Source organism: Stegostoma tigrinum, chromosome 30, assembly GCF_030684315.1.
Source record: "Stegostoma tigrinum isolate sSteTig4 chromosome 30, sSteTig4.hap1, whole genome shotgun sequence".
NCBI classification, from domain to species: Eukaryota; Metazoa; Chordata; class Chondrichthyes; order Orectolobiformes; family Stegostomatidae; genus Stegostoma; species Stegostoma tigrinum.
In genome coordinates, this window is record NC_081383.1 from 19476057 (window position 1) to 19499793 (window position 23737).

The 23737-nt window shown below is 39.1% G+C and overlaps 1 protein-coding gene across 1 annotated transcript; it reads left to right on the top strand.

Moving 5' to 3' along the window:
* Positions 1–1657: 1657 nt before the first annotated feature.
* On the top strand, positions 1658–21952 carry amh (anti-Mullerian hormone). Its single transcript, XM_048559467.2, has 5 exons — positions 1658–2039; positions 7787–7968; positions 10591–10711; positions 17661–17832; positions 20793–21952. The coding sequence occupies exons 1-5, from the start codon at positions 1685–1687 to the stop codon at positions 21748–21750; spliced, it is 1788 nt and encodes a 595-aa protein (XP_048415424.1). The 5' UTR covers positions 1658–1684; the 3' UTR covers positions 21751–21952.
* The last annotated feature ends 1785 nt before the right edge of the window (positions 21953–23737 follow it).

A 23737-nucleotide genomic window follows, 5' to 3' on the forward strand; every position in this document is an offset into this window, starting at 1 on the left:
TCAAAATATGCAATCCCTTATGCTGTCTGGCCCTTGGACTCTTCTACAAGGGGCAACAACCTTTCTGCATCTAAACTGAGGAGTCCCTTAAGAATCTTGTCTGTTTCAATAGGGTTACCAGTCAGTCTTCTGAATTCCAATAAGTACAGCCCAACCCACTCTGTCTCCTATTAGACAGTCTCTTCATAGTTGGTGTTAGCGAAATGAATTTTATATGGACTGCCTGCAATGTTGGTATGTCTTTCTTCAGAGGTAAGGCCAACAATGTTCATAGTATTCCAGCTGTGATCTGACAAATGGTTTTGATAAGTTTTGTTTCATTTACCACTCCATTTGACATAAAGGCCTATGTTCCATTTAACTTCCCTACCGCTGAACTTCTTGTGCCTCATGGATGAGGACATCCAAACCCCAATGTTCTGGAGCTTTCTGCAGTCCTTCTCCAATTATAAAGTATTCATTTCCTGTATTCTTCCTGCCAAGGTACATTACCTCATATGATATTCCACCTTCCAAGTTTTTGGCCATCTGCGTAACCGGTTTAAATCGCTCTGCAGACTCACCAGTTACCTTGTCACCTATTTTTCTGTCTTCTGCAAAACACTGTCAATAGTACATTTACTTGCCTCATATAAGTAATTGATATATATTGTAAATAACTCTGGCCTCAGCACTGATCCCTGTGGCTGTCCGTAAGTTACAGCTTGCTATCCTGAAGATGCCCCCTTGTTCCGACTCTTATCTTCTATTAGTTAACCAAACGTCTATACATGCTAAGGTTCTATCTCCAATAGCCTGGGCTGTTTAGCTTATATGGTGCCTTATAGAATGTACTGTAAAGATCCAAGCATGTAACATCAACTGCTTCTCTTATTCTGCTTGTTGCCTCCTCAAAGAATTATTTTAAATTTGTCAATTGTGATTTTCCCTTAATTTCTATTCTTTTCTGCCTTCGAGTTTTTTTTGCTGAAAATCTTGAATTCAGATATTGGCAGATATTGTTAGGTATTACTGTGTGATTCTGGTAACCTTAGTTTTGATCTTTAGCATTATCTTGAAATGAATGTTACTGGGTCCTATGTTCCCCTTGTATTAAGTAATGATGTTATTACCTATATTGTTTTCAAATCCAATTATAATTTCCTTGTTCACCCCACCTTTTCAATGTAACAGAATTCCTGTGCAGCTAATGTTGTAGCATAAAAAGGATTGTTGATCCACAGTTTTCTGGCACGTTTTCCATTGTATGATATCCGTGAAAGAAAATACAAGGTCTGCTTTTGTTCTAAAAATATCTACTAAACACTCCTTCACCAGCTTTAATGTAACACAATGAACAAGGCTTATCTCTACAAAGCCAAAGACAAAGCTGACACTTGCACTACATTCTTCAGTCTTCAACAAAGCCAGATCAATCATGGAAGCTGGTTCAATTTTTGTGGTTTTTCACTTATCCATTTTACTAATTCACGCTTTTCCTGTAGAACAGAACATCAGGAAAGAACATGAAAATGTGGAGGAATCAGCCGTCGACCAACCAAAACAAATTCCTGATCTCCATTCAGCAGAAACACAAAAAAATTGCTCTGTGGACAGCGAATCTGTGTGTAATACAAAATTACTTTTTGCACAAGGAACGGCAGCAAAACTATTACAGTCATCATATGAAGGTGATAAGGTTGCCATGAACATATCCTCCCCTAACGAGGCACAAAGAGAATCTCCATTTGCTAACAGAAGTCAAGATTTGTACACAATTTCTAATCAGAAAAATCCACACACTTTTAAAGATCTGGTATGTAGGCTACAAAGAGATGAAGAAAGCTTTAATTATCTTGAAGTGTTTGGTGCCATTACTGGATATGAACGTAGGTTTATTGAAGATGTGGTTTTGTACAGTGACAATCATATGGCTAAGTTTGGAATTTGTTCCGGTTCACAAAAAAGGCATACAGCATTTCTCTTTCTTCGAAGCCTGGCACTTCACATAAAAGCTGATGCAGAAATGGTGAGATTAATGGCGCTACACCTTTTTGAAGGTAGGAAGTTAATAATTTGTATTCAAAAGGACTAGCTGAAGATATATGACCTAATGCTGATGAGATTGGTCTTTTTACACGCTACTAACATTAGTTACTGTTCTCTTAAAAAAAAAACTGTTGGTTATAAAGATGACAAAAAAATTGTAGGACTGCAGTTTATCATTCAAGGACAGTATAATTAATTTTGCCAGTGCTAAATCTAAAAGAAACATGGGCAGTAAACTGAAAGGCTCATGTATAAAGCATTACGAACAGGCTGCAATGATGTTGGAAACACCTCTAGTGTGAATCCCAGTGTGCTTATTGTGCAATTTAGTTTAAAAATTTTCTGTTGACACTTACTCTTCGGTTAAGTTTGTTTTTCAGAGAAAACCCCTAGAAGTTCTGTAATTAGAATCCATTTCTTTAAGAAAAACTGCTGGCTATTAGTTCTTATACATGGTATCATTTATACCTCATTTCATTAAAATGAATCAATGAAAGGTGTAATTTCAATACCCCTAACAGATTATAAATTTTCTTCTCAGAAAACGGCATTTGTATCAATAGGGCCTGTCCCAGTGCATATATATGCATAAATGATTGCATAATAAGCAAGCAGTTAAATCTATTTGGAAAATTTACAAATCTCACTCCTGATGTCCCTTGTCCTCCATGTAAAAGCACTCTTCCATCAAAAGGGCATGGGTAACTTCGGAGGAAAAAGATCTGGGACCGGAAGAGTTCCAAACAGGTAAATTTAACAAGGAATCTTTGGAGCCACGATTGCTCATGTACAGGCTCCATAGGATAATTAACCCTCTGCTTCACCAGGCTCCCCAAATCCTGAAATCTGAAGTGTTCATAACCATTCCTTGCCTAGTGACTTATTGCAACTTAAATATGAATATCCTGTCCCGAGGACCAGCTGTGACCTGAACAATTTTTAGGTGAGCAATTGACTACATTGGGCCAAAGAGTTTATGTCTGGAAGTTAAAATAGTCTTGTCTTTACATTTCCAAGTTTGGAGTGATTAGGTATTGCTTTCCTTCTTCATGATTACCTTTAACTTTTTTTAAAATCATCTGCTTTTTAAAGCCATTCATCTTTTAAATAGATCTGGGCAAGAATAAAAACATATAAAACGTCTGATGTTTATTTTTAAGTTTTGTTGAGAGTCACTAATAAAAATTTGTACAGTGTTTCTTAGCTGCATTGCAACATATAGAAGTAAATATTTTACAGACGTTTCACCACAAGAGACAAGTGAATGATAAAAATGAACTTCTAGTTTAAGTGCCTGGCTACAGGAGGATATTTAACACTGGAGTAGGAGTAGATAAGGGCAAAATAGGAAAATTTGGGTCTAGAAAGTACATGATTGACACCAAATACTATCTTGGGTAGAGAGTATCTTAGGAAGAAGAATCATATTGGACTCAATGCTAACTCTGCCCATCTCCATGCACAATGTTGCACTCATTGCTGAGTTTCTCCAGCACTTTCTGTTGTCATTTCAGATCTACAACCACATATTCCACTTTTATTTCAATGAGCAAAGAGAGCTGGGCTCACCTGAGAGGTTCTGACCTTGTTTCATGAATACTTGCAGGCATAATTGGCTATTTGCCATGTTCAGCCTATCACAGTGAAGGTCAGTTTCTGTAGCAAGCAATTGTCCAAGCAACCACAAGAGGAACCCACTTTGTTCACTTCGATTTGTCTATTCACATTAAGTTTGCAATTCTACTGTGTACATACTTAATGCTTTTTTCCCGCTGTTTTACCTTTTCAGTTTTTTATTAACTTCACATTCTTTCTATGTTTCTGTGCTGCTAGCTACTCCCTTGATTGAAGGGATTTTTTTTATGGACGTCTGCATAGCCAGGTGGCAAATTGCACAGAATAAATAAATCTGGTAGACTTGAGAACGTCCAATTTTCTGCTGGTCATGTCCTAACCTGTACCAAGTCTCCTCCATGTTGCTTGTCTGTAGCACTGTCTTGAGTGAGTTGAAGATATGCTATGAAGACATCTTGAAATGTGAAGCTCAAAGCCTCTGTAAAAATTTTTTTTGAAAAAGCATTCTTGAGAGACACTTTTACTGAATGTGTAACTAAGGACTGCATGTAAATACGGTTCAAATGACTGTTCACTTGAAGGTTGAGGTGTGGTCTGTGATTATTTACATTAGTTATATGGGAAATGGTATCACATACCTGGATGGCCTACTCCCCTACTAGCCAGGCCACTTTCTGACATATTATGGAAACATAGAAGCAGGTAATTCTACAATTTAATATTACTTCTATAATATCTTTGTATACCTCTCATTCATTTGTACCAGATTTTTAAATAATAGCTTACTTTTTAATTGTATCTTTTTATTCCTCTCCAGATCTTTATCCTATCTATCTTCCCCTCTGTTTCATTCTATACCTGATCATGAAGGGTCTAGGCTCGAAACATCAGCTTTTGTGCTCCTGAGATGCTGCTTGGCCTGCTGTGTTCATCCAGCTTCACACTTTGTTATCTGGGATTCTCCAGCATCTGCAGTTCCCATTATCACTGAGTCTGTTCTGCTGTTCAGTGAGATCATGACTGATCTGATAATCCGCAACATCACTTCCCTGCATTTTTTCCCTGTAATGTTTGATTCCCTTGCTATTTAAAAAAAAATCTATCTCAGGCTTGAACGGGCTTAATAACATAGCCTCGACAGCCCTCTGTGGTAAAGAATTTCACAAATTGGCCACCCTCTGCATCTGACTGAAGGGACTTTGTCCTGGGAAGGGAGAGCCTGCTGAAAGCCATTTTCCTGCTCTTGTAGCTGACTCCCAACTTCTCTGTGACCCCCCCAAGAAACCCTTCTCACTTTTTTTACCTCAGGCCTGGGCCACTCCTCAATCCTGGGCCTCCGAAGCATGTCTTTCCAGCAGCAAAGCAACCAGCCTCTAATTGCTTAGTTGGTCTTGGTAGGCAGGTATTCCCATCCCTTTGGGTCCTGATTCTGTGGAAGACCTGCCTGTGTGACCTCCTTACTTTGTAGTTGACTTGTGACTTGGTAACCTTCTTCAGTTTAGTAATGTGGTTCTTTTGCTGACTTTGCAACTGGAGAAAACAGTGGTTCTACATTCATTGGTCTTAGAATAAACGTGAAAGTTTTCTACAAAACCCAAATGTGAAATGGCTACAATCTAAAGCTCTCCCAACATTGTTTCTTTTGTTGGGCATCAAGAGGCTGAAATCTGTTCAACAATCTCCAAATCTGAATGTCACTAAATAACTGAAGTGGGAGAACAAAGAAAAAAGCCGCTAAATATGTGCTTTGAATGCATAACAAATCAATGTAGATACACATTTTATCTTACATATAATTAAAAAAGGGATTGTACCCGTGGTGATGTTTATGGACCATCCTTTGAAAAGCAGTAACCAAAGCAAACAGTTACAAGCACCAACTAATTCAAGCCTTTATGATGTTTAAATGATGTCTTCTTGGATTGTATTTGTATGTGTTGAATCGTTTATGAATATTTATGCTTGATTATTTTTGGTCAGTAAATGGCCCTCTACAACCCAATAAACAAATATTTTGTGATGGATTTCCCTCTAGGGATGCTATACAGAAATTTGTATCTAGCCTGGGGAGGAGTCACTTATCTGTGATTTTCTATGGGCTGATCAATCAATTGAATCAATCATTGAAACAAGCTTGATTCTGTGTGCTATTAAGTCTGTTGACTCAGGTATATATGAGCATGGCCTGGGATGGAACAGAGTCTTAATCTACTTTTCTTGCAGCTTAGTGAAATTTATCTGTTGTTAAATCCTCAATCCAATCTGCCCTGTCCTGTATTGTAGTCAATGTTGTTATGATCCAATGATAATACAGGATAAGTCACATCTAGAGGGTGTAGGTTTAAGGTGAGAGGGGAAAGATTTAAAAGGGACCTAAGGGACAACTTTTCACACAAGTGTCATGTATGTATGGAATAAGCTGCCAGAGGAAGTGGTGGAGCATAGTACAATTGCAACATTTAAGAGGCATCTGGATGCGTATTAGAAATAGGAAGGATTTCAGAGGAAATAGGCCAAATGCTGGCAAATGAGCCTATATTAATTCAGGTTATCTGGTTGGCATGGATGAGTTAGACAGAAGGGTGTGTTTACATGCTGTACATCTCTGACTCTATCTCATAGTGAAACCTGGTTTTGTAAATAAAATGTTTTTTTTTCAGTTTGTTTACTGTGGTGGTCAGTTGATGCATATGTGACAATGTAGAATGATTGTAACATAGATAGTGACAAAAGAAAAATTTGGCCCTTTTCTCAGCAATATCCTTGAAACACATTCAGCTCAGTAGAGTACAAATCCTATCTAAACTTTAATTTTTCACTTAGCCAACAAGGTTATTTCTGTGACTTTTTGTCTTGCTGTCACTCCCTGAGATAGACTGACACTGGCTACTGACTGTTCTTTACCTACTTAAACTTTAAGAAAAGTCTTTGTCTATTTTGTCAGATGGCACATAACACCAGGTTATAGTCCAATAGGTTTATTTAAAATCACAAGCTTTTGAAGCACTGCTGAAGCCTGACTTCACCTGATGAAGGAGCAGACCTCCAAAAACGTGTGATTTTAAATAAACCTGGGACTATAACCTGATGTCATGTGACTTCTGACTTTGTCCATCCCAGTCCAAAAGTGGCATCTCTGCATCATGTCTATTTAAACTGCTAAAACATTTTAAAAATGCCTCTCCAGCTCTTGAGTGGATGTTCACATATAAACTGCTGGAACCCAGCTAGTAACTGATGTCCATTTCAAGCCCAACGACTCCCACAACTACCCAGAATACACCTCCTCCCACCCACCCTCCTGCAAAAATTCCATCCCCTATTCCCAATTCCTCCATCTCCGCCGCATCTGCTCCCAGGATGAGGCATTCCACTCCCGCACATCTCAGATGTCCAAGTTCCCCCTCTCTCCCTATTTATTCCAGTTCCCTCCCCCCCATCCCCCTCTCTGATGAAGGGTCTAGGCCCGTAACATCAGCTTTTGTGCTCCTGAGATGCTGCTTGGTCTGCTGTGTTCATCCAGCTACACACTTTGTTATGTCAGATCTAAACTGCTGGAATGACTGTTTTTACCAACTGAAATCTAATTGTGGTCCCTGGCCTGTCTTTTTGTTTGTTATAAATTTTAACTCGGTAAACATTTCATTTAGCTTTTCATTTCATTTAATCTTTTAGCTTGGGTCACATGCTTTCTTGGAAAAACTGTCCAAACTCACTGTTCAAGAGTGAATTTCTGACATGTAAAAATAAAACAACCACCTTCACAGAACTGAAAAACAAAAATATCTTTCCTTCTATTGTGTATTATAACAATAAACAAGGAACCATTCAAAGTGTGAAGATTTTCCTGAGCTAATGCAGAATTGCCTTCTATAGTGTTCAGATTCCCTGATGTAATTACTTAGAAAGGAAAAACCACAGACATCAAATACCCAATAAATATTGTCTTTTGTTTTTGAAAATTAAATCACTTTAACAATGCTGCAATTATTATTTGTTGTCCAATCTTTTTTGTCTCATGACTGTATCGTGATTTTCAATACAAAGAATGACCAAGTGTAATTTTTATTGTTCTAGATCACACCTTATACTCGTGGTTCCCTCTGAGTCATTGTCAAATCTCTGCTTTATATTTAGTTCATAAGTGTGCAAAATACAATTACCCATTTCCTTTTCTAAACAGTGAACTGGAAAGAGTACAACCTACAACTACAATTTAAGGCAACATATGAAAGGGATTTACATCGGCTGGTAGAAGACTCAGAGATGTTTTTGTTAGTGTTTTACCTTGGACAAAGCCAAGACTATTTCTTTGGAAGTGAAGGAGGATTCAGATTTAATGAAATTCAATTGGAGGAACATCAGGTGATCTTTTTTATTTATTCAAATGATGAAATACAAATAAAAAAGGCCTGAAATCTTGTTTGGGTCAAAAATGGAGAAGATTCATTTTGTGCCAAAATGTATTTATTTCAGCATATTATGATTTACCACATCTTCATATTGACCTAATTAGATTATTTGAAAATGCCTTAATAGGGCCTGTTATGAGCTTTCTATAAACAAAAGTAAAATGGCCACATTCCGCAAATCACTACTGACCCTATTTAAATCTGAATCCTTTTAGTCTCTCACTGTTATTTGAGTATTTAGATCAATTACTCCCACTCTATCTTCTCCCTATCCACTGTAACATTAGAAAGCAGCTGCCTTGGATTTATTTTTAGCTCATATCTAGGCCACTAGGCAGCCTTTGTTCGGTAGTGTTTTCCCTCATGAATTTATTTTTAAAACTAATTCCGTTCATTTGCACTTGATCCAAATTTGATTACCCTTTTGTTTTTGGGGTAATGAATTTTCAATTCATAAGGGCTTTATTATACTAAGCTGTGAAGCTGAAACTTTGAACAGAAATAAACCATTGTGTCTGAAACCTGCGTTAATTTTCAGTTGAGAAAGAGAGACAGAGAAAAAAAAAGAGAGCAAGTATGGACCCACATTTTTTTCCAGTTATTTTGTGTCACTTTTTTCTATTTTATTTCGAGTTGATCATTTTAGAGCTTCATCGTAGTTCAATCATAAATATCAGAACAAGATTACAGTTTGATGCAGAAAATAATATGAACTGTTTGTTATCTGTCAATTGAATAGATACATGGGTATCATTGAAAGTATATTTTGAACTTAAATTATGTCTCTTTTGTTTCACTTTGTATTTAATATCTGTGAATGATGTAGCCAAATAGCCCAGTGTGATTCACTCCTGTACTTGCCAGTAATTGACAGGCATTAATACAGGTCATTAAGATGTTTATGGAGGCTTGCCACCTTAGACTCATGCTAGAAATGGAGTGAAGTTCCTCATGCTATAATATCGATTATCTCTATTTAATGGAGTGAGATGCCTATGGCCCTTTGGTAACTATGGTTATTACTTATTGACACGCTGTTATCCTCCTGAAAGAGAGGCAAACCATGTGATAGCTAATGTCAGCTGAATGTAACAGCGGTAGACATTTACAGCAAAATATTTAAAACGAATATTGTGAAATGGAAATATATGTCTTGGATTGCTGTATTTGGAATTACGCAGCATATTTTTCTTCTTTCTGCAATGCATTTTCTACATTTTACAGTTATACTATATAAGTGAATTGGTCTTTGAGGAACTCATTGTTAGGACTCCATAGTGGAAAGATGGAAGTTCTAAAAATTCTTTGTCGGAAGCTGGTGAAAGACAGACTTATTTTTGTTTTTAAGAAGTCTAAGAAATCTAACCAACCCAGACAAATCTGATTTAACTGAAGTTAGTGGACCTCACCACTTACCAGTTTGATAAGTAATGGAGACAACTTGTCTCTTGTTTCTTGAGGCTTGAAGCTAGTGTAATCGTGGTGTAAATGGTGGAATTTCTGGGTTATTGCTTTTTGGTACTTGAATTCTGTCATTGAGATCAATTATATGTTCCACTGGAATCTAGTGTATTTTTGAGAATGGGTATAAATTTAGCATAGGTGGTACATGCCCTAAACTCTGGTGCTCTACATTATCTTTCCAAACAAAATAATCTTCGAATTTTTTCTTTATTGCATATTTGGGAAAACATAGGTACACAGATATATCAGTTAATAAATTATCCTTTTCTGTCAGGAGAACTAAACTTGTTCAAAATTAAAACCTTGCATCCTCCCTCTTTCTCTTGTGTGAGCCAAAGGTGAATGGCCAAATATGATTGTGCAAATATGATTGAGAAAAGAAAGCATTAATTTGAGCAGAAAATTTCAGGTACAATAAAAATATAATTTGAGAAAATGAATTTCCACCTTAAATTATAATGTGCTGAAATTTACGCTGTATATAATTTTCCATTTATACAACAATTCTAATTTTTCCATGTAAGCTGTCTTTTCAGCCATGTCACTTGTTAGACCTAGTGATTGGCTGATTTTGTACTTCTTATCCTTTTACTTGACACTTTTAGAAGGTTGTAATGGCAGAAATAACAGAATACATCCTTGAATCATACATTTGATGTTGTAAAACCACCGACAGCTTCCATGAGTACACCACAGCATTCAATTGTGTTCACAGTTGTGGCACAACTTTATTTCCTGTTAGAGTTTTATAAGTTCTCAGATTTGTTATCTTAGTGATTGTGACTTGAACATTGTGAATGCGAGTCATGTTGCGTATCTTTCATATTAAATACATAGACCATATTTAATACGAAATATATTTTATCTTCAAATCACTTATAGCTCACAATCTCCACTATCACTGGAGAAACCCTGAGCAAGGATCAACATGAATAAGATAGGTTCATTTATTTATTGTGTCTACTATCTTTAACTCCTTTGATACTTTTGGTTCTGGCATAGCTTCTTATATCTGCACAAAGTAAATACTATTATTTGAAGTAGTGAAGGACAGGGAGGATATTTGGTGGAATTTAACTGTCAAGTCATAACATTGAATTTTTCTGTTTAGACTGTTTGCTTTAATGAAGAGACAAAGTATGTTATCCTCAGTATTCAAGGAATCCCTGGAAAGTGCACAGATGGGCATCTGTGCATTGATGTGTCTTTAAAAATCAAGCATCTTTCTAATGGTGAGTCATTTGCTACTACCTCTTAATTGTTTTTTCTTCCTACAGAAATCATAAAACTTGCAAAACATATTCAGTTGTAAAACCATGTCTGACATCATTAAGGAACATTTCCAGCTCCACCTGAGACTCCTTATTGATTATATCCACTTTCCTCGCCTATGGCTGCCCTAGATCGGCTGTTGCATTGATGTCGTTTTTATGTAGTTTCTAACTGTATATTCATTTGCATCTTCAAAATGTCACCTGCCTCTATCGCTATCTCAGCTCCACCCTTCTGCTGCAGAAGTTAACATTTGTGGTTTTATCACTCTGAGGTGTAAGTGTTCCAGAGCTCTGCTGGCTGACTTCCCATTCTCTGTCATTTGTAAACTTCAGCTCAACCAATACTCTACTCCCATTCAAACCCAAATCATCCCTTAGCTCTATCTTTGGTCTGATGACCTCTATGGCTTTCGGATGGCTCAATTAAAATTTAAGCCCTAGCACTTAAATTCTATCATGGCTTCATCCTCATTATCTCTGTGATCTCCTCCATCCCTTTGTTCAATCCAGGACTTTCACATGCACTTTGAAATTTATGCATTTGGATTAATAGGGATCTCAAGTGTTATCAGCAGCTGTGGTGTGCATGGAGCTAGACTGAAACATTTGTACTTGGTATTTATAGATTTTGTTCTGGATATTAATAGAGTTTGTTCTTGGTATTGATAGAAAATGAGCTGATGTATAATGTTGTTTTTGGTGTGTTTTGAAATAAATCCATCTGGCAGGCAAATTTCTTTGAAAAGAAATGAAGCACTTATCAGTGTTTGTGCTCAGTGATCAGAGAGCCTTGTGCTTCCATAATTTGAAATGATATTTTTAGACAAAACAATAGATATGCAGCAAGTTTATTTACCAGATGTATGCTCCAGGGCACCTAATCAAGCAAGGGTGAATTGACACTTTGGCAAACATCACACTTAATTTCCCACTTTAATAGGTGGGATTTATAGTGGGTGGCCAACCTATTCGCAGGTGCCTTCATCCTACCTGTTGAAGTTGGACTGATATCCCCAGTGTTTCTCTGCACATGGTAAAATCTGGGTGCAGGAGCCATATAAATGTACAAAACAGAAGCAGAAGTAGACCTTGAGCCATTCAATAAAATCATGATAGATCTGTTTGTGTTTTGAATTCCACGTTCCCATCTATCACCTAAACCCTTGATTCTCCATCCCCTGCCTCTATTCACTCAAGTCTTAAAATTTACTTGATGACCCAGCCTCCACCAACTTCTGAGGCAGAGAGTTACAAAGTCACATATCCTCTTGAGAGAGAAAAAAATCCCCTCACCTCTGTCCTGAAAGGGCAAACCCTAACTTTAATGTAACATCTGATACTTGTAGACTGATTAACAAGAGAAAATATCCTTCCCTCATCTACCTTGTCAAGATTAGCATCCCTTAGCCTTCTTGATTATGTATTGAACCTACATACTTTCATGTTGTGACTCTTACAAAAGAGCATCCTCTACATATTCGAATTCAGAAATCACTCCATGCTGTTTGTTTCCATTCACCCTGACAAAGTGAACAACCTCACATTTTTCCACATTATTTACCATCTGTAAGAATTTTGCCCACACATTCAACCTATCTGTAATCCATCTGCACATCTTTACATCTTCTTCACAACATGCTTTCGTACTTATGTTGGTATTGTCTGTGAATTTAGCTACCAAGCCTTCATTCCTCTCAACTAAATCATTGATATAAATTGTAAGAAGTTGAGGGCCCAGCACAACCCCCTCATCATATCCTGCCAATCAGGCAAACATTCATTTACGCATTCTCTCTGTTTTCTACCAGCCAGCCACTCTTCTATTTAAGCTAATATGTTACCCGCTGCACATGTGCCATTATTTTCCATAATAACATTTTGTTGGACACCTTTTCAAATGCCTTCTGGAAAGTTGCCTGTTGAAGGTCTACAGGCTACCTTGATCCTAAGCACATGTTATTCCATCAAATACATTGGTTAAACATGATTCCATCTTATCATGCATGTTTTACCTTGCATGTTTCTAAGTGTGCAACTACAATCTCTTTAATGATCGATTGTAACACCTTCCCCATGATAGATATCAAGCTAACTGGCCTATATTTTCCTGTCTTCTGCCTTCTTCCTTCTTGAACAGAGGGGTTATATTTGTTACTTGCCAATCTGATGCAACTTTTCCTGAATCTAGGGAATTTAGGAAAATTAACACCAATGCATCAAACTCATGAGCAGTTTCTTTTAAGATCTTTTAACGCAAACATGCATGATTTCTGCTTGTTTACTTTGTTCCACGTTATGGCTACTGCTAGGTGCCTGTAGACCATACCTTCTCGTGACTTATTTTTCCCCTATTCCTCAGCTAATTCTATATCCTGATCTTCTGAAACAAGGTCCTCTCTAACTATTGTTTAATGAACTGATCTACAATTCCCTGCTCTCCTTTTCTCACTTGTTTTAAGTAGATGAGTGGGAAATACAATTTTTCAGTCAAAAAATACAGCTCTTGAAATGAGGGAACTTTGCAATGTACTTTCAACTGTGAGATGTAAACCATTTTCTTGGGGGCTTTTACTCCATATTTCCATTATTTTCTTCAGGACTGTTAAATTACTTGAATTAATTATGGTGAGTTCTTGTCCCTGATATAACATAAGTTTCCTACATCTTTTCTTCTTGACTGTAAATACGAAGTAATGTGAAGTAATTATTAACAAATGTGCCATTTCCTTGTTTTGATTTATAATTATTTTCATTCTTCAGAGACACAGATTAATTAGACCATGCTCTCTATTTGAATATAATTGTAAATATTTGTATTGGTTATGAAAGCTGTTGCAAGTTTCTTTTCATATTCATTTCTGTAGCTCTTACTAATGATTTTATCATCCTTTACTCTTTCTCATTCACCAGGATCTGTGCTAGTTTTTCCATTCCATTAAACTTTTCCCTTAATTTTATGCTTTTACCTCTTTAGTCTTCCATGCCTATTTCTTTTGGCAAGTTAAACTGGTCCCATATCACATTAAATTCTTTTGTGAATACCTGTCACTGATATATTGGTTTACCCATTGACAAATGGTCCCAGGTTACTGTATGCAGCCTGTTTTAGCTCTTTGAAATCTGACTGTCCAAAATCTAAAAGTACCTCTTTTGTGCTTCTCCCTTTTAAACAGAATAGTGAATTTCATCACACATTGATTGCCATAAGGATAATTATTCATACACCATAGTGTTTGCTAAGTAATTCTAGTTCATTCATCATCATATTTTCCTTCACTTAGTTTCCTTAGGCTGTCTTTTAAGGCTGGGAAATGTCTGCTCCTGTTAATTTTTTCCCTAGTGTCTCTTTCTCCAGGGCATTCTTCTGCGATTCTTCCAGTTGACTACTGTAATTTCAGTGGAAGGTTGGCTAAAAACCTAAAGTTTCTTTGTTTTGGGGTTTCTAGCAAAATTACATGATGATTCAGAAGAAAGTCTGAAGACATTTCCAATACATATCTTTGCTACTGTGAAAATGAACCAAGATCACAGTAGTCCAAGTGAAGCCTTACCTTGGCTTTAAAACCAATTGAGGAAACTTACACTTTAAGAAGCCAATTAGCAGTTAACTTCAAATCAGAGATGCTACAAGATTTGTGCTTGACAAAAGCCCATGAGTGGATGGGTGGCATATATTATGCATTTTTATCTACATAAAATGGATATGAATAATGGAGGTATGGTTAGTAAGTTTGCAGATGACACCAAAATTGGTTTTGTAGCGGACAGTGAAGAAGTTGATCAGATGGGCCAATGGGCTGAGGTGTGGCAGATGTAGTTCAGTTTGGATAAATGTGAAGAGTTGCAGGACTTATATTCTTAATAGAAGGGTGCTAGGGAGTGTTGCTGAACAGAGAGACCTTGGGGTACACGTTCATAGTCCCTTGAAGGTGGAGTCACTGGTAGATAGGCTGGTAAAGAAAGTGTTTGTTATGCTTGCCTTTATTGGTCAGTGCATTGAGTATAGAATTTGGGAGGTCGTGTTGTGACTGTACGAGATATTGGTTAGGCCACTTTTGGAATACTGCCTTCAATTCTGGTCTCTCTGCTACAGGGAAAGGTGTAATCAAACTTGAAAGGTTTCAGAAAAGATCAACAAGGATGTTGCCAGGTTTGGAGGGTTTGATCTAAAGCTGAATAGGCTGGGGCTATTATCTCTAGAGTGTAGGGGTGACCTTATAGATTATGAGGGGCATGGATAGGGTGAATAGCGAAGGTCCTTTTCCCAGAGTAGGGAGGTCCATAGGACATAGGTTTAAGATGAGAGGGGAAAGATTTAAAAAGGATTGAAAGGGGCAACGTTTTCACGCAGAGGTTGGCACCTGAATGCAATGAGCTGCCAGAGGAAGTGGAGGAGGTGGGTACAATTACGACATTTAAAAGGCCAACGGATTGATACATGAATAGGAAGGGTTCGGGGGTATGGGTTAAATGCTGGCAAATGGGACTAGATTAATTTAGGATATATGGTTGGTATGAACAAGATGGACTGAAGGGTCCGTTTCCATGCTGCATAGCTCTATGACTCATATATATGAAAAAGCTGACAAAAAACTGAAAAATTAATCTACTCATTGTAAATTGAAGAAGAGCTGGAACTTTAACTCCTTTAGCCCTATTTGGCTATTTGCAACACCCAAGATCATTTATTCAGTGAAAAGTGCTTCATTATTTGCACCAGACAGATTCTTTAGGAGGGGTCATGCTATCAATCATATTTGGTGCTGGCTTTTTTCTGTGGGTCAGAAAGTATCTGGTGAGTAGCGGAGAGCCACATAGTGAGGGGAAAGCCCGTGTACTCTGCTAATCTCAGCCAGTGAGGTGGTAGGTGCACTAAAACTATATTTAGTACAACATAAGATAATTTATATTTAATAAAACAAGTCACATAAATTGGATTGCTCTCCATTTGCGACCAACTGACCACTTATTGAGGAGGAATATTATTAAGCTGTAAATATAATAATTAAGCTCTGATTTCTATGACAACAACTTATATTTATATAGCACCTTTAATGTAATGAAGCATTCAAAAGCCCTTCACGTGAGTGTTATAAAGCACCAAACTATATAAGGTAATATGAGGACAGAAGACCAAAAGCATGGTCAGAGATGTAAGTTTTTAGTAAATATCTTAAAAGGAGAAAGCAGAGCTTTTTTTAAAAAAAAAGATATGTTTTTCAGGGGGTGTGGGCATCAATGGCAAGGCCAGTGTTTGTTGCCCATTGCTAACTGCCCTTAAACTAATTGGCTTTCAGAGGGCAGTTAAGAGACAACCACATTACTGTGGGTCTGGAATCATGTATAGGCCAGACCAGGTAAGGATGGCAGATTTCCTTCCCTATAGAGCATTAGTCAACCAGATGGGTTTTTATGGCAATTAATGATACTTGTCATAGTCACTGGGACTAGCTTTCCATTCTGGCTTTTATTAATTAAATTTAAATCCCACCATTCCCCATGAGAAATGAAGATGTTTAGGGAGGGAGCTCCATGTTTTGAACCTTGTTACCTGAAGGCACAGCAGCCGGTGGGGGAGAGATTAAAATCAGGGATGCTCAAAAAGCCAAAATTGGATGAGTGTAGCCTTTTTGGGGGTTTTGGAGCGTAAGGAAATTACAGAGGCTGGGAGGGATTAAGCTGTCAAGAAATCTGTGAACTAGGATAAGAATTTTAAAATCAAATGTTGCTGAACCAGAAGCAAAACAATCCACTGAGCTCGGGGTGATGGCCAAATGAAATTTGAAGGGAATAAGGGCAAGGGCAGTAGAATCTCAGATCATTTCACATTTATAAGGGTAGAATATACGAAACCAGCCTGGAGTGCTTGGGATTGTCATGTCTAGAGTTAACAAAGGCATGGATGAGGGTTTCAGGAGTAGATGAGTTGAGGCAGGGGCTGACATGTAACTATCAGTTGGACTGCCTGTTTTTGATGCACTGATATGTGGATGGGAATTTATCCCAGGGTGAAATATAACAGCAAGGACGTGAGCAGGCCTGGTTCTGTCTTTGACTGTTCAAGGATGAAATCAGTACATAGGGACCACAGATCATAGGGACTGTAGACAACAGCTACCATAACAATGTTCTGTATGTGATAAACATGACATAATTACAAGTGACTGAAGCTGATTTTTTAAAAAATAATTTCAATCATTGGCATCTATGTATCCCCAGTTTGTCTTCTCTCTCATCATGAGGGGTCAAAATCCCACTGATGTTATCTTTTGCTTCACCCTAGTAAATCCGCAATTCTTACGTGAACTTGAACTGCAAACAACATTGAAAAACGTAAAAGCTGAGTTTGATCCTGTTTTTGCCTGATGTTCATAAATGTTTTATTGATTGAGCAGTGATGGGAAATGGATTGGGTCAGATGGCTTACTTGATTTTTCTAAGCTGAACAATGTGTGACAAATTGGAGTATTCCAACTGCCGCAACAACGAGCTTGAACCTTAAGTCAAATGCAAGGACTCTGCCCCTAGATAATTGATGCCCCTGATCTTCATTGGGAGAGCTCTAATCAGCCCATGAGTGATCACGATTAGACAGATTGACTGCTCGGTGATAACAGCACTGGCCTCTGGGAAGAGCTCCCAGAAGTCGGGAATGTATCTGACACCAACTTCTATGAATTTCCTCTTGGTCCCACTACAAAAAGCTTGCCCTTCCCCAACCCCAGTGTCAAAGCTTTTCATCATCTGTCTCTGAAACTGCTTTTCGCAATGACTGTTGCCCATGTTGTTAGCTACGGGTTCAGTTTAGGCTGCTTCAAACAACACCTTGCTGATGAAGAAGTGTGCTCCTTCATAAGTATTCATGTGATATTCATATGGATTTGTTTTCATTTAATGATGTAAACAGGTGTACGAATGAAGAAAGAGGAGATCCAGCGGTTGCTGTTTGGCTTTGATGAAAAACGTTTCACCAGGATGACTCCAGCCTTGTTCTTTCGCTTCAAAGAGTTGAAGAACAAACTAATGCAGCCATCATGCAGCAACGTACAGGACTCACTGCCTTCACCTCCCATATACAAGTAAGCACTGCTGAAAAACGCAGGACAGTGAGGCAGTATATCAATGGTTATGTTAGAGATATTTATTGAAAAGTAATCATTTTGAGGCATATATACCCTTCCAATGATTATTGTTGTTAAAACGTCTAGTGGGAAGATAAAGCTGAGATTGGCATAACCATAGTGTTAGATATTTTTAATCAACCTGTTCAGATGTGTTATCACACATCTCTGGAGCAGATGGGACTTGAACCTGACCCTTTTGGCTTAGGTGAGAACATCTGTGCTATTCCTGGGAGTAATATTAACTGTTGATGGTCGTTGGAGAAAATAGATACTTAAAACATATGACAATTCTTAAATAGAATTACATATGCTATATAAATATGTTTTTTTAAAAAATCATGAACTTTATCAAGTTCTGGAGTGTAAGTATAATTTTGTTTTCCTTGAAAAGAGAGAAAAAAGCACCAAATAGCAGTGAGACGTACGTGAACTGAACTGTTAGTGCGATAAACATATCAATAAGGGAAATCACACTATCAAAATACCAGGGTAGCACAGTAGCTCAGTGGTCAGTACTGCTGCGTCATAGTGCCAGGGACCTGGGTTTGATTCTACCTCTGTTTGGAGTTTGCACATTCTCCTTGTGTCTGCGTGGGCTTCCGTTGGATGCTCCAGTTTCCTCCCACAGCCCGAAGATGTACAGGTTAGGCTGATTGACCGTTTAAATTGCCCACAGCGTCCAGGAGATATGTAGGGTAGGTGGGTTACCATGGGGAAATGCAGGGTTAAGTGATTAGGTGGGATGCTTTTCAGAGGGTTAGTGGGCCTCAATGAGCCAAAAGGCTTGCCTCCACATTGTGGGGATTCTGTATTGTTGTGGTAAATCACCGGTGCGCAAATATGGGATTGTAATGCCTGATCTGTAAAAAGTGCTAAAATTGGATGCATAAAACTCTTTTCCATCTAAGTAATTGGCTTTGAGAAAGCTCACAAAGAGTTGATACTTTCCACTATCAAAATATAATTGTTGAAACATTTATGTACCCAAACCTATTTAATATCAGACAAGATCAAACTTCCTCAGAGCAACGTTGTGAATTAAAACTCTATTGCAGACTTTCAGCCAGAGGTAGTTGCCCGAGTATGATTAATCCAATGCTTGTTAGGAGTATAAAAATCTCATGGCACTATTTGGAAAAGAGCAGATAGAACTCCTGGTGGCTTAAGCTGCCAATCATCTCCTGATGAAGACCTGCAAAACATAGACTAGCTATTCATCCAATGTCTGTTTATAAATATTTGTATCGCTGCATATTAAACAGTGCATCAAAATTATTTTTTGAAATGTTAAGGTTTAACATTAAGATTAGTGCATGTATTTCGTTAGCCATGTCTATATGTGGCCTTTCATTACCTTAGAGATACTTGATCAGATTTGGTATAGAATACAAGAGCAGCAATAAGGCTGTGGTCAGATCACACTTGGAAAATTGTGAGTAGTTTTGGGCCCCCTATCTAAAGAAAGGTGTGCTGGCCTTTTAGGGTGTCCAGAGGAGGTTTACAAGAATGACCCAGGAGATGAATGGCTAGTTATATGAGAAGCAGTTGAGGACTCTGGGTCTGTGTTTGAAGGCATTTAGAACGATGAGGGGTGATGTGATTGTAACTTACAGAATACAGAGAAGACATGAAAAAGATGTTCCCATCAGTAGGAGAAACTTGGACCTGAGGGCACAGTCTTGGGGTGAAGAGATGACCCATTAGTACTGAGATGAGAGAATTTCTTCAGCCAGAGGATAGTGAATTTGTGGAACACGTTGCTGCAGAAGGCTGGTGGTGCCAAGTCATTGAGTATATTTAAGATAGATAGGTTCTTGATCAGTCAGGGACCAAGGGTTATGAGGAGAAGGCAGGAGGATTGAATACTGGAACAGACTCAATAGCCGGCCTAATTCTACTCCTACATCTTATGATGTTATTAGATCTATTAATCTAAAAAAAATTGCTGAAGAGTGATAGAAAAATGCAGTTTAGTCCACATTTGTCAATTGATGTAAATTCAATACAATTTTGTAACTACCAGCAAATCATTCATTTATACAGGCAATTTTCAACAAATATTCCTTTTGTAAAAGTATGTCTGAAATTCATCAAACTGAAGAATATTAGTGCGTTTTTTCATTTTCTCCACTTCTAGAGGCCCCTATAAGCAATCAGTTTGGTTATAGATTACATGTGTTACCTGAGCTAAGAGCAGATAATGCAAGAACTATTCAACAATTTAAGTAACATCAGTGGGATGGGCAAGGGTTAATTCTTAAGATCAATTACCCTTCAGTAGAATGGGTTACCTCACTCACTCACTGTCCATTAACCCTTTTCCATTTTAACATTGTGTAATGGTGGCACATTATATCAAAGGTGTACATAGTTACACATTTGTGAAATTAACAAGTGTAACCCCTGCTCCAGCTCTTAGACCAGCAATAAGAACAGGTTATTTAATTTCACAGAATATATGTGAGCCTAATATTTACCTGCAGTAAACAGCTGATCCATTTATGCAGTTCGGAAAATTAGCTCCTTCTGAAAAATATGCAGCAATTAGACCTGATAAAGTAGGATCTGTGAATTGATGTACCTGGTTACTTTAAAGAAAAAGCCTTTGCAGCAAAGTCAAAGTGGTGGCTATAATAACTCTAATAGGATACAGCAATGTTGTGGTAAAAGTACATAAAAAGTTTAATTTTAACGGAGTGATACAGTCAGAGACAGACTGGAGAATATGAGACTCGTAGAGAAAAAAACACGAGGCAATAAAGTTAAATGGGGATAGAGTGAATTTCAGAGTGTGAGACAACCAGAAGCAGTTTTTTAAAGCTACCTTTGTTTATGAGTAATATGAAAGAGATTCATTAGTATGCTTATTAATGTGATTATGAAATACAGCCTAATCCAGTCATTCCTACTTTCAGAGAAGCTGCTAAAGCAGTTAAAAGGAGAGGAAGTGATTATTTGGAAACATTGGATTCTTCAGTTAACATGCCATCCTCAACTCATGGGTCACCACGTGAATTTCTACGACATCTCAGTAGATTTTTGAACATGGTCTTAGGTTACTCCACTGACCACAATTCCAGACCTGTGCTTCATCTTGACAAGCAAACCATTGAGAGTCTTCCCCACCAATCAATGAATATATCAAATGCCTATGTCTTAGAGCTGTTGGTGCAGTCAGATGAGCCCTTGATATTTTTATTGCCAGAGAATGCAGCAAACTTTTTGACACAAATAAGAGAAAATGAAAATGCTGGGCAAACTGAGGAAAAGATGCAGCAACTTCTCATCACTAAACTTCAGAACACAATCAGAAGTGTTTTAGAAATTCCCATTTTCCAGAATGAGAAGGTTTTGAAACAGCTCATTCACCTACTGAATGAATGTAATTATCCCTTACCCCTGCCCCAGTTCCCTCAGGTCAGTATCTCACCACAAGATAGCCTAAAGAAACAAAACAACACACAAAAAACATACTATACATTTTTGTTGCTGAAGACATTACAAACAGTGAAGACATTTTGGGAAAAGAGACAAAAGCTCTTTCGGCAAAACAGGAGTGCAACCAACCGGTCAATGTGCAAACTGGAGGAGCTCAGTATTGACTTTGATCGTTTATCTTACGATTGGATTTTGGTTCCAAAATTGTACAATATACACAATTGTGTTGGATCTTGTAGAATTCCATTAATGGGAAACGTATCTAATCATGTTGTCTTACTTATTAAAATGCAGGAGCAGGGCCTTCCCACAAAACGAGAGCCATGTTGTGTCCCAGTTGAATATTCTGAGCTACTCCTGGCCGTTGTCAGTGAACAAAGCAGCATGATTACTGTGTATAAGAACATGGTGGCAGAAGAATGTAAGTGTAGATGACCCAGGCATTTTGGCACATTTTATGATATTGACTGAAAATACTGACTTGCTTGTGAACAGCTCTCATGGCACGTTCTCTCAGTCAAGTTGAGTATTTTCTTACAGTTCTCCATATTTTAATTCGGGAACCCAGAAGATATTTTCAGTCAATTGAGTTAGGACCACAGTGATAATGGGAACTGCAGATGCTGGAGAATCCAAGATAATAAAATGTGAGGCTGGATGAACACAGCAGGCCAAGCAGCATCTCAGGAGCACAAAAGCTGACGTTTCGGGCCTGGACCCTTCATCAGAGAGGGGGATGGGGTGAGGGTTCTGGAATAAATAGGGAGAGAGGAGGAGGCGGACCGAAGATGGAGAGAAAAGAAGATAGGTGGAGAGGAGAGTATAGGTGGGGAGGTAGGGAGGGGATAGGTCAGTCCAGGGAAGACGGACAGGTCAAGGAGGTGGGATGAGGTTAGTAGGTAGGAGATGGACGTGCGGCTTGGAGTGGGAGGAAGGGATGGGTGAGAGGAAGAACAGGTTAGGGAGGCAGAGACAGGTTGGACTGGTTTTGGGATGCAGTGGGTGGAGGGGAAGAGCTGGGCTGGTTGTGTGGTGCAGTGGGGGGAGGGGACGAATTGGGCTGGTTTTGGGATGCGGTGGGGGAAGCGGAGATTTTGAAGCTGGTGAAGTCCACATTGATACCATTGGGCGGCAGGATTCCAAAGCAGAATATGAGTTGCTGTTCCTGCAACCTTCGGGTGGCATCATTGTGGCACTGCAGGAGGCCCATGATGGACATGTCATCTAAAGAATGTGAGGGGGAGTGGAAATGGTTTCCTCTGTTACGTTGATGACTGTATCGGCGCCGCCTCTTGCTCCCCAGAGGAGCTCGAACAGTTCATCCACTTCACCAACACCTTCCACCCCGACCTTCAGTTCACCTGGGCCATCTCCAGCACATCCCTCACCTTCCTGGACCTCTCAGTCTCCATCTCAGGCAACCAGCTTGTAAGGGATGTCCATTTCAAGCCCACCGACTCCCACAGCTACCTAGAATACACCTCCTCCCACCCACCCTCCTGCAAAAATTCCATCCCCTATTCCCAATTCCTCCACCTCCGCCGCACCTGCTCCCACGATGAGGCATTCCACTCCCGCACATCCCAGATGTCCAAGTTCTTCAAGGACCGCAACTTGCCCCCCACAGTGGTCGAGAATGCCCTTGACCACGTCTCCCGCATTTCCCGCAACACATCCCTCACACCCCGCCCCCACCACAACCGCCCAAAGAGGATCCCCCTCGTTCTCACACACCACCCCACCAACCTCCGGATACAACGCATCATCCTCCAACACTTCCGCCATCTACAATCCGACCCCACCACCAAGACATTTTTCCATCCCCACCCTTGTCTGCTTTCCGGACAGACCACTCTCTCCGTGACTCCCTTGTTCGCTCCACACTGCCCTCCAACCCCACCACACCCGGCACCTTCCCCTGCAACCGCAGGAAATGCTACACTTGCCCCCACACCTCCTCCCTCATCCCTATCCCAGGCCCCAAGATGACTTTCCATATTAAGCAGAGGTTCACCTGCACATCTGCCAATGTGGTATACTGCATCCATTGTACCCGGTGTGGCTTCCTCTACATTGGGGAAACCAAGCGGAGGCTTGGGGACCGCTTTGCAGAACACCTCCGCTCGGTTCGCAATAAACAACTGCACCTCCCAGTCGCAAACCATTTCTACTCCCCCTCACATTCTTTAGATGACATGTCCAACATGGGCCTCCTGCAGTGCCACAATGATGCCACCCGAAGGTTGCAGGAACAGCAACTCATATTCCGCTTGGGAACCCTGCAGCCCAATGGTATCAATGTGGACTTCCACGAGCTTCAAAATCTCCCCTTCCCCCACCGCATCCCAAAACCAGCCCAGTTCGTCCCCTCCCCCCACTGCACCACACAACCAGCCCAGCTCTTCCCCTCCACCCACTGCAT

Coding starts and splice junctions, on each gene's coding strand:
- amh (XM_048559467.2), top strand. CDS start 1,685: ATGAACATATCCTCCCCTAACGAGGCACAAAGAGAATCTCCATTTGCT. Junction 10,712..17,660: donor AATCAAGCATCTTTCTAATG/GTGAGTCATTTG, acceptor TGATGTAAACAG/GTGTACGAATGAAGAAAGAG. Junction 17,833..20,792: donor CCTTCACCTCCCATATACAA/GTAAGCACTGCT, acceptor TCCTACTTTCAG/AGAAGCTGCTAAAGCAGTTA.